At 39.8% G+C, this 12,679-nt stretch overlaps 1 protein-coding gene across 1 annotated transcript in view; it reads right to left on the bottom strand.

Moving 5' to 3' along the window:
- ankrd13b (ankyrin repeat domain 13B) overlaps nucleotides 1–12,679 on the bottom strand; it is a 365,862-nt gene that overhangs the window by 40,225 nt on the left and 312,958 nt on the right. Inside the window, exons 8-11 of the mRNA XM_068009985.1 lie at nucleotides 11,609–11,690; nucleotides 9,920–10,006; nucleotides 6,377–6,441; nucleotides 5,179–5,309 (exon numbers count right to left, since the gene is read on the bottom strand). Of these exons, the coding sequence (XP_067866086.1) occupies nucleotides 5,179–5,309; nucleotides 6,377–6,441; nucleotides 9,920–10,006; nucleotides 11,609–11,690 (365 nt within the window). The remainder of the gene's footprint in view (nucleotides 1–5,178; nucleotides 5,310–6,376; nucleotides 6,442–9,919; nucleotides 10,007–11,608; nucleotides 11,691–12,679) is intronic.

Below are 12,679 nucleotides of genomic sequence, written 5' to 3' on the forward strand. Positions count from 1 at the left end.
AGCAGGCTTTTTTAAAGTGATGATTCATTTCAGTAAAGTAAAATATGATGCATCCAGTCAATGCATTTCCACAAAATAAACTGTAGACTGGTTTAAAATCAGCTCTACAGCAAAACAAGAAACAAAGCAAAGTGGAGCTAAACTTCCTCATGAGAAACACTCCTATCATTGCGGGGGTACTTAATGTATTTAGAGGCAACAGCTAAAGTGAATATTCAGCATGTTGTTTATTGAAGTCTGGGTAAGAATTAGGGATTAATTGAGGAGTGAATAAATCCTAAGCGACAAAAAAATTCTTAAACACTGAATATCTGTGAGATGTAAAAATAAATAATTTGCATTTATATAGCACCTTTCATGATCTCAGGACGTTCCAAAGTGCTTTACAGTCAATGAAGTACTTCTGAATTGTAGTCACTGTTGTTTTTTAGGTAACGTGACTCACAGCAAGCTCCCATAAACAGCAAATGTGATAATTGCCAGAGAATCTGTTTTTAGTGATGTTGGTTGAGGGATAAATATTGGCCAAGACCCTGGGGGTTACTTCCTGCTCTTCTTCGAAATAGTGCCATGGAATTTTTTATGTCTACCTGAGAGAGCAGACAGGACTTTGGTTTAATGCCACATCTGAAAGAAGGCACCTCCAACACTCTTTCAGACTGCATTGAAATATCAGCCTTGATTTTGTGGTCAACCTCTGGAGTGGGACTTGAATCCATAGCCTTCTGACAGAGGTGAGTTCCAAAATTAAGTCCAAGACCAGCCCAGAAGTGGTTGTTAAGGACGATACCTTCCTGAAATCTAATAAAGATGTTAAGATATTGCAAAGCACCATCATTTGCTTCTGGTTCAGGGTTTAGATCTGGTGAATGTTGGGGAGGTAGGGAGGCTCCATTAAGAGAAGAACCTCTGCATTGAAAATCAGCAACTCAGTCATTACCAGGCTTTGTTTCAAAAGAGCACATTTTGATCATTATAGTCAACAGCATCTCATCAACACTTAATACGCCTGCAAATTGCTAAGTGATGTACTCTTTTCATTTAAAAAAAATGCCAATCATTGGAGTTGATTTCAACATGCTGTACTTCAGAATTTAGCAATTTATGATAAATGCACAACTGCTGTGTTTGCCAGAACAGTATATTCCCAGATGAGATAACATGAGCAAGACTGTAATATTCAACTTATGTCTTATCAAAGTGCTGATTTTATAATTAACGCCATTATATGCCATCTACTTTACTTTATGCCCTGTTTCCTACCCCAATCTTGTGTGCATCTCACTGATGTGTCCTTTTTTTTCCGTTAAATTTATCCTACATTGCAACCATGACTAAACAACGAAAGTATGTAATTGGCTGTAAAGCACTTTGGGGCATCCTGATGTCATGAAAGGTTGTATAAATGTTAGAATTTCTTTATTGATTGGTGTAGTATTGTTTTCTATCCAGTAGAATTCACTAGCATAGATAATCAATGTTATGTCATATATTACAAAAGCATAAAAAACATAGGTAACTGGGCAAAGGGGCAGTTGCTATCTTGCTTTTAACATAAAATCTTTACCTCAACTGTGAAAATGGCTTTCTGCATTACAACCCTACACCTAGTATTTTGTTTTGTCAACTTTCTCCCGTCTTCCATATTCTGAAGATGTTGATTTCTGACAGGGTAAAATTCCATGAGTTCTGGTCATAATCCAGCGCCATTACCAACAGATCATTAGTTATTTGTGGGCTGACACAATCTGTGCTTGTTGGCTGTGGGCGGGGGTGCATCACAGCTGAGTCTTATTCTGAGTTTATATAACATTCACCCCTTTTTTTTAAGTGATTGTCAGAATGTGAGTGTCACTGGCAAGAGCAGCATTTATTGTCTATCCATAGTTGCTCAGTGGCTTGATACAACCCAGTGGCTACTTCAGAGGAGAGTTAAAAGTCAACCATGCTGGTGTGGAACTGGAGTCACAAATAAGGCAGGATTGCAGGTTTTCTTCACTATAGGAAATTAATGAATCAGTTGAGTCTTTACGGCAATCCAACAACTTTTTGGTCACTTTAACTGATACCAGTTTTTTATTTCCATATATTTTTTAACTGAATTCAAATTTTCAACCTGCCATGGAACTCTTATTCTCCGGATTATTAGTCCAGGCCTCTTGATTATGAGTTTAGTAGCATAACTACTACTCCACCACATATACCCTACAAAATCAAGGCCAGGAGCTTGATGTTTCTTTTCCTAACCCGAGGACGGTAAAGGTAATTGCCGTGTTACTGGTGGCCACATGGGCTGAGATCAGCTATAATAAAAACAGAATATGCTGGAAAATGCTGTGGCAGACCTTAAATGTTAATTCTGTTTCACTCTCGACAGATGCTGCCAGACCTGTTGAGTATTTCCAGCATTTTCTGTTGTTATTTCAGATTTTCAGCATCTGCACTATTTTGCTTTTGTATTCATGTTGAGATCAGCTAACTCAGGAATTAAACCGAAGAACTCCTAGTCTTGATGGTTTAGTTGCACATTGCCTTTTACCAACGGAGACATTACAGCAGCCTAAGTTATATCACAACATACATAGAATATCATTACTGCAGTAACCTTTTTCTCCATTATGACTTATGGGGCTGAATTTTCCGAGTGTGGGGGCTCATTTAAATGGAGGAGGCGGAGTGGCTGCCCTCGGCAACGACATCCAGTGCCACCGCGCAGGCACCAGCACAATTTTTAAAGGGCTTTTTGTGATGGACGCCCTTCCCCAACACCCCAATTGTCATTTCATTGCCCGAAATTACCAACAATTGGCTTTTCCAAATACCCGAACCATCCCCCCCCCCCCCCACAACAACCTTCAATCTGTTGTCCTTCAACCCCTTCCCACCATCCCCACATCCAATCAAAATTGTTTTCTCTGGTCCTCCACCCCTCCCGCCCTGAAAATTTTATTCCTCCCCCTTCTCCGCCAAGTTCTCGCCAGTCCTGAAGGCGCGCGAACTGCATTCAGAGTCAGTAAAATCGGCATGGAATGTCCGCCGCCTGCAGGTAAGTTTATTTGCATCTCATTTAGGTTCATTTGAATATGCAGATGAAGGGCTGCCAGGCAGTGGTGGTGGGGGGGGGGGGGGCTGCACCAAGGTCCTCCCACTGCCAGTAATATGCAGCAGGCCCTTCTCGATGGCGCGGGTCGAGGCGGGCCTCTCCCCACAAAATTTTACTGGTGCCCGAGCCATGACCCGCGGTGTCGAGGGGCCAGTAAAATTCAGCCCATTAGATTCAATATTGGCCTCTGGAGATTTACTTGTAAGAGTCTAAATGGACTCACTAGCTTTGGAATCCTAGATCTAACGTTGCCTGGAAATGAGTTACAAAGTTGCACTCTAACCTCATGGTTCTGATATTGTCCTAAGCCATGAGAACAGAGCTTGCGATTTCCTACAACACCTCTGTAACATCAATTGTCTCCATCCCTACCTCAGCCCATTTGCTGCCAAAACCCTGAACCATGCCTTTCTCACCTCCAAACTTGTCTATAAACTTCAAGTTAACCCAAACACTGCTGCCCATATCCTAATCCTCACCAAATCCCTTTGCTTCTGCACTTGCTGACCTACATTGCCTCTGGGTTTCCCAATGCCTCCAATTTATATTTCTTTATCTCACATCCAAATCTCTTCATGGTATTGCCCCTCACTATCTCCAACTTTCTCCAGCCTTGCAACTCTCCAAGAGGTTTACATTCCTCCAACTCTGACCTCTAGAGTCTCGCCCACTCCGTTGGCCTCACCATTTGCAGCCACACCTTCAGCCTTCTAGGCTGCAAGCTCTGGAATTCCCTCCCTGAATCCCTCTGTTTTTCCAACTCTCTTCCTCCTTTCAGACCTTCCTTAAAACGTATAGCTTTCAGCAAGCTTTTAGTCACCTCATCTATTATCTCCTTCTTTGGATTAGTGTCAAATTTCATCCAATTACATAGAATATACAGGACAGAAACAGGCCATTCATCCCAACTAGTCTGTGCTGGGGTTTATACTCCACCTGCACCTTCTCCCATCCATTTGGCTCATCTTAGCCTTTCAGATATCTTTCAATTCCCTTTTCTGTCATGTACTCATCTAGTTTCCTTTTCAAAGCATCTAATCTATTTACCTCAATCACTTTCTGTAGGAGCATGTTCCACTTTCTGAGTATATAGTAGGAGGCCAAGAACTGTGCACAGTACTCTAAGTGTGGCCTGACAAGGGTCTGAGACAAGTTTAACTATAATTTAATACTTCTGAATTCCTTACTCTTAGAAATAAATCCCAGTGTTTTGTTAGCATTTTTAATTGCTTTGCTGATCTGTGGTATTGCTTTTAGTGATTTGTTCACCTGGATCTCCAGATCCTGTTGCTCTTCTACCTCATTCAGTTTCTCATTGTCTAAGGTGTAGGTATTGTTTCTATTCCTCCTACAAAGTGCATCATCTCACATTTATCAACGTTAAAGTTCACTTGCACATAACTGCCTAGTCAGCACATTTTCTAACGTCTTCTTATATTATGTTGCATTCTTCCTCAGTGTTAGCTATAGACCCCAGTTTGGCATCATCTGGAAATTCTGATATTGAGTTACTTGTTTCTAAGTCCAAATCATTAATGTAAATTATGAATAATATTGGTTCCAGCACTGATGCTTGTGGAACACTGTTTTCTACTTTCCTCCAATTTGAACAATTACCCTTTACCCCAACTTTCTGTTTCTTTTTTAGCCAATTTGCTATCCATTAAGCTTTTTGTTCCCTGACTCCACATGCCCTAACCTCTGACATGGGCTCACCATGTGTCACCTTATTGAAGGCCTTTTGAAAATAATTTACTGTGAAGCAATTGGGGATATTTTCCTATGTTAAGGGCACTATATAAAAGCAAGTTTTTGTTGCTGAGCTCAATATAAACCTAATCACAACTCTGAGATTAGATTTAATTCCTTTTCCTGGCAGCTTGAATCAGAGATCACAACTTCTATTTGGCCCATTGTAGGAAGAGCACAGTGTTTCAGTGCTGTATGCTGTGACATTTACTAAAGGGGCTCAGAACCTTTGTGATGTTTTTATTGTGTTATTATCAGAGCAGGAAAGAGGAAATTACATCATATTAATTAGCAATTACATACAATGAAAGAGGCTTTCAGCTTACTTCTGTGTTTTTGTGGTGAGCTCCATGGAACGTCCAATATCTCGACTTCCCAGCTCAAAGTTCAAGTTGAAGTACTCCTCTGGAGTAATAGATGTTGGATTGGTATTGCTGAATGTCTGAGTAATGAATGCCTGGATCACAAAATGATAACAAACGAAATTACAGCAGTTCTAGCATATGTTACAAAGAGCTGGATTTAACAGCAATGAATCAGCAGTTCATTATCACTCAGTCTTGTTGAATCAATCTGAAGTACCATCAGATCAACATATAGAGCTACTGATTTGCAGTTTTAATGGAAAAATGGGAGAATCAAGGAATGTAAACCCTAAAGTCCCAGGTAACACAAACAGAATGTGACTTATTTGGATATTGTAAATCAATAGTCCTCAGTATAAATAGACAGAATGTGACCCCCAAAACACCAATGAAAATCTTCGAAACTCCTGTATAGGAACAGAATTTGACTTAATCACTATGAACCAATGGGCCTTCATATATTCTAATGCAAGCTGGAGTGCAGGCAGATGGTTGAGACTGAGGGCTCAACTCACAAAGACTTTCCTGATCCCCTGGATACTGCTTTCTACAAATCGTTACATTGTCACTGGCCAATAAAAGTTTGATGACTCGGGCCCATAATCAGGATTAGTGAGTAGAATTTTCACAGGGGTTCTCCCAATCTCCCACCGTAAATCTGGTGAATGGTCAGCTGATACCTCAGAGAATCGGGATAAGTGGCTGTTTATGTTGCTTATTTGGGATTTCTGCTGAAGGTATGATCATGAGAATCCCCACAGAAATTCTTCCCCTTCTTTAGCCACCCTTGCCCTAGTAATGAATTCAGTCCTAAACTACTGTGCATAACAAAATTCAAACCCAAACTCAGCACCACTTAATCACTATTTGATTTATCTTGTCTTCTTTCCTGCTCTTTCAAACTTGGGTTGTGTCCTGCACTATCCAACTTAGCCCTTTATTGAGGTTTCTCACAATAAAATATACATTTTTCCAGCAATGACGGATTAAGTATCACTTCTACACAATATACTTTTGAAACACAGCAGGCTTAGAAAAAAGTAAGCTTGTAATATTTCATGACAGTAAGTAGATTTTGACTCAGAGTTAATACCGTGTGATCTATAAGCTATAAGAAAAGATCTGGCTGAGGTACTAGAACAAAGCTTCCAATACGAACCCCATTGTGTGGTCCAACATGTTGCTCTGCAATGCCCAGGAAAGACTGGAGAGGAGTTTTACTGCCTGCAAAAGACAAGTGGTGCTTTTCACTACAGTGTTGGCTCTATGGCAAGAGTGTCTACAATGAATGATCTCTCGATTCAACATGCAAACCTGCTGAATTAGAACAATTTGAATTTAACTCGTCCTTTTGAGGGGCAAGACGTGTGATAAGATTTTCTACTTTAAAAAAAACATAAAATGATCAAATAGGAATTCTGTTGCCATCTTATTCGGAATGATGCTGTCATAGAGAAATTTGTGCAAAACATTTTGATCCATTGCAAAAGTTGACAGCTTTTGGTTGCCTGTTAATTAAGCTATCGCCTTCAACTTAGTATTTCTGGTTTATGAGCTGTTAATTTTCTCATCACCCCACCTCAATCTGGTGAATGGTTTATCACCAATCTCCACCACTTGGGGTGCTCTAAGTGCAATAACTCAAACCTAGTCACAGACTGATTACTGTGCAGTATATTCATGATAAGCTTCAAGATCGGTCCAATTGACTAATCATTAAGTATGAATTTGTGCTGATTTATGCTGTTTGCTCTATGGAACTATCAACTATCAAATCGCTTCATTTTTACATTGTTAATATTCTTTCAGATGTAATGTCACTTTTTTAATTACTTATTTTACTCAGTTTGTGGGTGAAAGCTTGTTTAGCTTGAATGAGTTTAACTGATAGAAGCCACCATCTGCCAAATATTCAGTTGCATCAAATTAGAGATGACACCAGAGGAAACCTCTTTAGTCCCAGGGATCAAAGCTACAGTTACAAAGGCCATGTTATATGTATAAGTACAAGACCCGAACTGCATACAATCCGCTTCAAAGTGAGTACTGAGATGTTGCTAACTTGTCAATAACTAACTGGACCATAAAGGAATGCTGTGCAAAATGCATTATATTAAAGATTGTGTGAATAGGGAATGGGAATGATTTCAGCTGCATATATTTGAACTGTATTTTTTTAATGATTAGTCTAACCCCTGTGATGTCACACATAGGAAATCTAGACTAGTTGATGTAGGGTTAGAGGGTAGGAAATAATTGGGCCAGAATGAGCAGTTGTAATTTGGTCCCATTTTAAAGTCATACATTCTGTCCTTAGAAATAAATAATATCTTAATTACAGTTAAATATCAAATGTGTTGCACTTTGAGAAACAATGAAGTAGAGATGGTTGGAGCAAAGGAGTTCTTTTGCAGTAGAGCCGAAGGAATACAAAACTGAAGAGCTACAGTGCCACCCCATTGTCTGGAGGGTATAATTACATGACAAGTTTACATAGGCATTTTCCATTGTAAAAGTTGACATAGAGATCTAGAATGGAAGAAGATAACCCAAAAGAGTGACAAAGTAGCATGAGGATGTAAGGTTTTGGAGACAGGCAGTGCATGTAGACACATAATTTTTAATAGATTTATAGTTATGACTAGCTAGAGCAGAAACCCAGTGTTGTAAATTTTATTTATCTTAATTTTTTTTTAATGAGTCTGCAGCCCCATTTCTCATCTCTAAAGGTATCATTGTCGATAGTATCTAACCAGATATTCTTGCTTTTAATCAGTAGTATGTTATCAGCAACCTAGATTGCTCACCCCGCACCTCCAATTTCTTTCTTCTTCTCCCGAAGGTTCTTAGTTAAGCTGTGGCACAGCTGCATCAGTGCTCTGTTAACTCCTGAAGTAATCATTCTTCATGAACAAGCCTAGACTACAGGGAGCAGTCCTGTTGAGGTTGATCCTCTCCTCACAAACACTCTCATAACACACACCTTCTAACAGCTATCACTGATGCAGGAATCCTGGCTGATATTTCCCCTCACTAGTTGAGGCCAATTATTATCTACCCTGCTGCCACCATGTCTGAGCTTGCAACACAGCACAGACCAGGAATTGAATCTCAGATCTTCCTGATCTTTCTGGCTTAGTAGTACCCTGCATGTTATGTTTATCAACTGGAATGTGCAGGAGCGTTCCAGGATGACTACCCTTCTGAACATCCCTCCCTCACTGTGAAGAAATGTCTAGCCTTTTGTTAGGTCCATGAGGTATTTTTGAAAAGTTAAGCAGCTATCTTAACTGCTTAGTTTGAACTGGGAGAGCAACATGCGATCTGGCAGTCTTTCCATGCCAGTGGAACTCTGAATGTGGTGAATTTCATCGTAAAATCCTCTGGCTAGAATTTTCACAGGATTTGACCAGCGGGAGATCAGAAGAATAACCAGAGAACACCATAAATGGCTAAAAACAGCTGCATGCGTTATTTCTCCAAGACTTCCGCTGATTCACTGCTGAAAATATGGCAGAAGATTAGAAGAATCCCATGGGAATTCTCTGTTGTATTCTAATTTTACTTGTACTGACAAAATTATGCCAATTGGTTTTGTACACTTGCTGCAGAGTGGACTAATCTGATTGCTTAAATGCCATTTAAATGCAATTTCAGACATCCTCATCAGCCCTTGATGCTGTGTGGTTGCCTTCACTATCAACAGCAACATTGCAGAGTACACTTGTTGTCAGAGGCAGTGATATCTTCCTAGAATGGGATTTCAGTCTTTGATGGAAACTGTTGATGGTAGAATATGTAAACGGTGTGCTCCAGCAGCATTTAGTGTTCAGTCCCTCTATTGGTGCCTGCCCAGAGCCCTGCAGGTCAATGGTGCACTTATAGCATTGCTGGTCTATCTGGACCTCTCCTCAGCACTTGGGAAGGTCCTAATCAGACTGTTACAGTCACCAAATTTGTGTACACACCATAGTATTAAACTGGGCATTTGCAATCTAAATGATACATTTTAGCATAACGGGAATCAATACATGTTACTGAACCATTGTCAGTGAAAGACATTCAGTAATATAGAACAACATAGACACAAAAGTTGTAATTTTGTGGTCTGTGATGCGAAGCAATGGAACTGAGGGACATTGCTAAATTATATTCAGCCTACTTTTCCTTTGTTCCATATTTCTTTCCTCCTGTTTTCATTCAAAGTTAATCCCTTTAGGCAGAGGAGTTTTTTTTTACTGAAACTTAATTCTGAGACTGCCAACAGCTCCAGGGAATTCCTGGTTCCCCAGGTTGTCACTTTTTCATAATGCTGAACGAAATCCTGTGAAAGTACAATGGGAACTCCATTATCTGCCAGATGGAGTGGATTATGGAAATTGGTGAATAATTGAGAGGCTCCAAATCTGATCTTCTAACAGCACAGCAATACCCTAGGCACAGGAATGAAGACAAGCACAATACAATTAACAATAAAAATGTTGTTTGATTCAGTAACAGAAGGAGATGAAATACAAGAAACGAAAGGGGCTGGGCAAACTGGTAAAATTTCACCTAAGGCTTTGTCCTATGAAAATTCCAGCAGATAATCAGTATGAAAGGCGAATAGCAATATAGATAATGGAGGTTCCACTGTAATAAGCTTACTCAGAGGTCACTAAAAAGAACACTTGAAATTTAAACAAATATAAAAACACTTTACTTCTGATCTTCTGGCTGCTCGGTGGGATAACTCGTTGGTGGACCAACAGAGTGGACGCTGTTGAAACAGGTTTGTGTCGTCGGTGCCCTAGAGGTTGAAACAATTTAAAAAAAACACAATCTGGGGTTGAGAAATGCAAATTGGTGGTTTAGCACCAGCTCTCTTCCCCCAGATAGCAAATCCTAACAACATCAGCATATAAAAACAATTATGGTGCTGACTTTGAAAAAAATTCATAGCTGGCATGCCTGCCTCAATTGTGGCACTGTGCAAAAATTCTTCCACTGCAAATATTTAGTTCTGAGTTGAAAATCATTTTGCCTTGACATTACACCTCTTTACCTCATTAAAATCGAGCTTCTAGCTTCAGTCATCTCATGGGTTCACCTATAGGGAGCCCAAATAATACATTAATAAGAGACTAGCCAGCCCTTATCTAGAATCATCACCTGAAGCCTGTCTTTATAGTGAGGTTGCTTTTCAACTCCATATTAAATACCACAACTAATTAACCTAGAAATGGCATGCTTACATCAGTCTTTATAAGCTGTTTATTTTTAAAAAATCTCATTTGCAATATTTGTACCTCAGTTAATTAAATCATTGCTGAAGCAAGTGAATCTAAATTAAATCTTTAGCTGAATGTTCTTAGGCTGGTGAAGATAACTGGCATATGTTGGGTTGAAAATACTCAGTATTCCCAATAATGAACAAGTAAATAGTTTACTCTATTATTATTATACAATAAGATAAAGTATAAATTTCTGTATTCTTCCAGGAGATGAATCAACTGGTATTATTATTGGGTCAGTCTTGTGATGCTGCAAATGTTTAGCTCCTAAGCCATTAGTTCCTTTGTTAACCTCCTATGTATTTCATGATTTGCCCACTATCTCAATGTGACTTGCTCCTTAACACTGCAAAAAGCTGTTATAACTAGGCTAGCCATCAACATCACTAGACTTTGTCATCTTGTCCCCCACCTATTTCCAATGGCTGTCTGCCCCATTATCACTCCTCAGTGTTGTGTGTCTTATTCTTTCTTTTTCTTGTAGTATCCTCCTGACAAAGGTAATACAATGTTGCCAGTATTAATACTTGCTTGACATCTTGAGTTTCAATCTTGTGGTTTATAATCTCATGCAAACCATCCAATTGGATTATGGCTTTGTAAACCCTTGTCAAGCACCTGATTATCATATATTTAACACTGTGTCTGCCACAGGAAATCTGTGTCCTGAGAGTAAATGGGCAGTGATATAATACACAGGAACTGGATTAGATCAGGTATGGAATTCATCTTGTGTCATTTATATTTTTACTGGAGTGTAAACCATGCATTCAAGAGCAGGGTGTGAATATGGGAAGAGAATTAGATTAGGTAAAGCCTCGCAAGATTAATGCTCCCCCCCACCCCCAATAAATGTTCCACAGACAAGATATTGGGCATATTTAATATTATTGATTTATTAGCTCTTTTCAAAACTAGCCTTTACCCTCCTAATGCTCACCTTCAGAGACTACCCCTGTTCCTGACTATATTTTACAGTTACCATCGTCTACATGGCATAGAATGCTTCAGCCTCTTCTCATTGTTCCTTTCCTCCAGTGCTGGTGTTAATGAGCTGTCACTGCTCTACCTGCTTTCGCATGCTCATCGCAGGCCCAGTAATGCACTGCTTCACTTACCTTTGCTTTTACTCTTGTTCTGGTCTGACAGGTGCTCTGTTCTTGTCCTAGTAACTAGTTCCACATTTGAAGCTCCATAAACCTATGAGGACGCATGAAAGGGATTTTTATTTTCCAAGAAAATCATCGAGTTACATCGAGTGTACATCAAAACAGGCCATCCAGTCCAATTAGTATCTGCCAGCATTTATCCTCCACATGAGTGTCCTGTCACCCTACTCCCTACACTCTATCAGCATATGCTTCTATTCCTTTCTCCCTCATGTGCTTATCTACCTTTCCCTTAAGTTCACCTAAATTATTTGCCTCAACTACTCCTTGTGGTAGCACATTGCCCATTTCTTACTACTCTTCGGGTAAAGAGGTTTTTCCTGAGATACCTATTGGATTTATTAGTGCCTGTCTTACATTTATGACCTCTAGTTTTGGACACCCCCCTCACAAATGGAAACAACATCTCCATCAAACCCTTTCATTACCTTCAAGACATCCATCAGGTTTCCCCTCAGCCTTCTCTTTTTTAGAGAAAAGCGCACCAGCTTATTCCTACTTTTCTGTTAAGTACATTGTCATGCAGACTTCCACCTGCCAAGAATTAGGCATATTAAGTTTGTCATATGAATATTAATTTTAAACTGTTGCTGGAGTGAAGAAATGACTTGTTAAAGAGATCACCAGACATTTGGGCTGGAAGGAAATTTACATACTAAGAGAGGCTGCTTGTGGAGACAAAGAACTATTCCCTGATCCAATTAACTCAAATGGATTTTGATCACCAGACATGGAAGGTGTAAGGAAGCACATTCCAGGGCCTGCCAAAATAATACAATCCACAAACGCAGAAGTGGTTAAGCCAGTTAGTCACATGACTGACCTGCTGGCCAACTTGGTTTTTGAAATTGTTCCACAAAAAGGAACAGAAGGCAGTTTGCAACTGAAGCTGGAACAAGGAAGCCTCTCTCCTGGCTGTTTCTCTCTCACTTTCTCCCAAGCCACCGGACCCATGGAAGACACGTAAACCTCAAGAGAGAAAAGACTCCGACATAGAAACAAGTTGAAGCGTGAATGGGC

Source organism: Heterodontus francisci, chromosome 30 (genome assembly GCF_036365525.1).
Source record: "Heterodontus francisci isolate sHetFra1 chromosome 30, sHetFra1.hap1, whole genome shotgun sequence".
Classification (NCBI taxonomy): Eukaryota; Metazoa; Chordata; class Chondrichthyes; order Heterodontiformes; family Heterodontidae; genus Heterodontus; species Heterodontus francisci.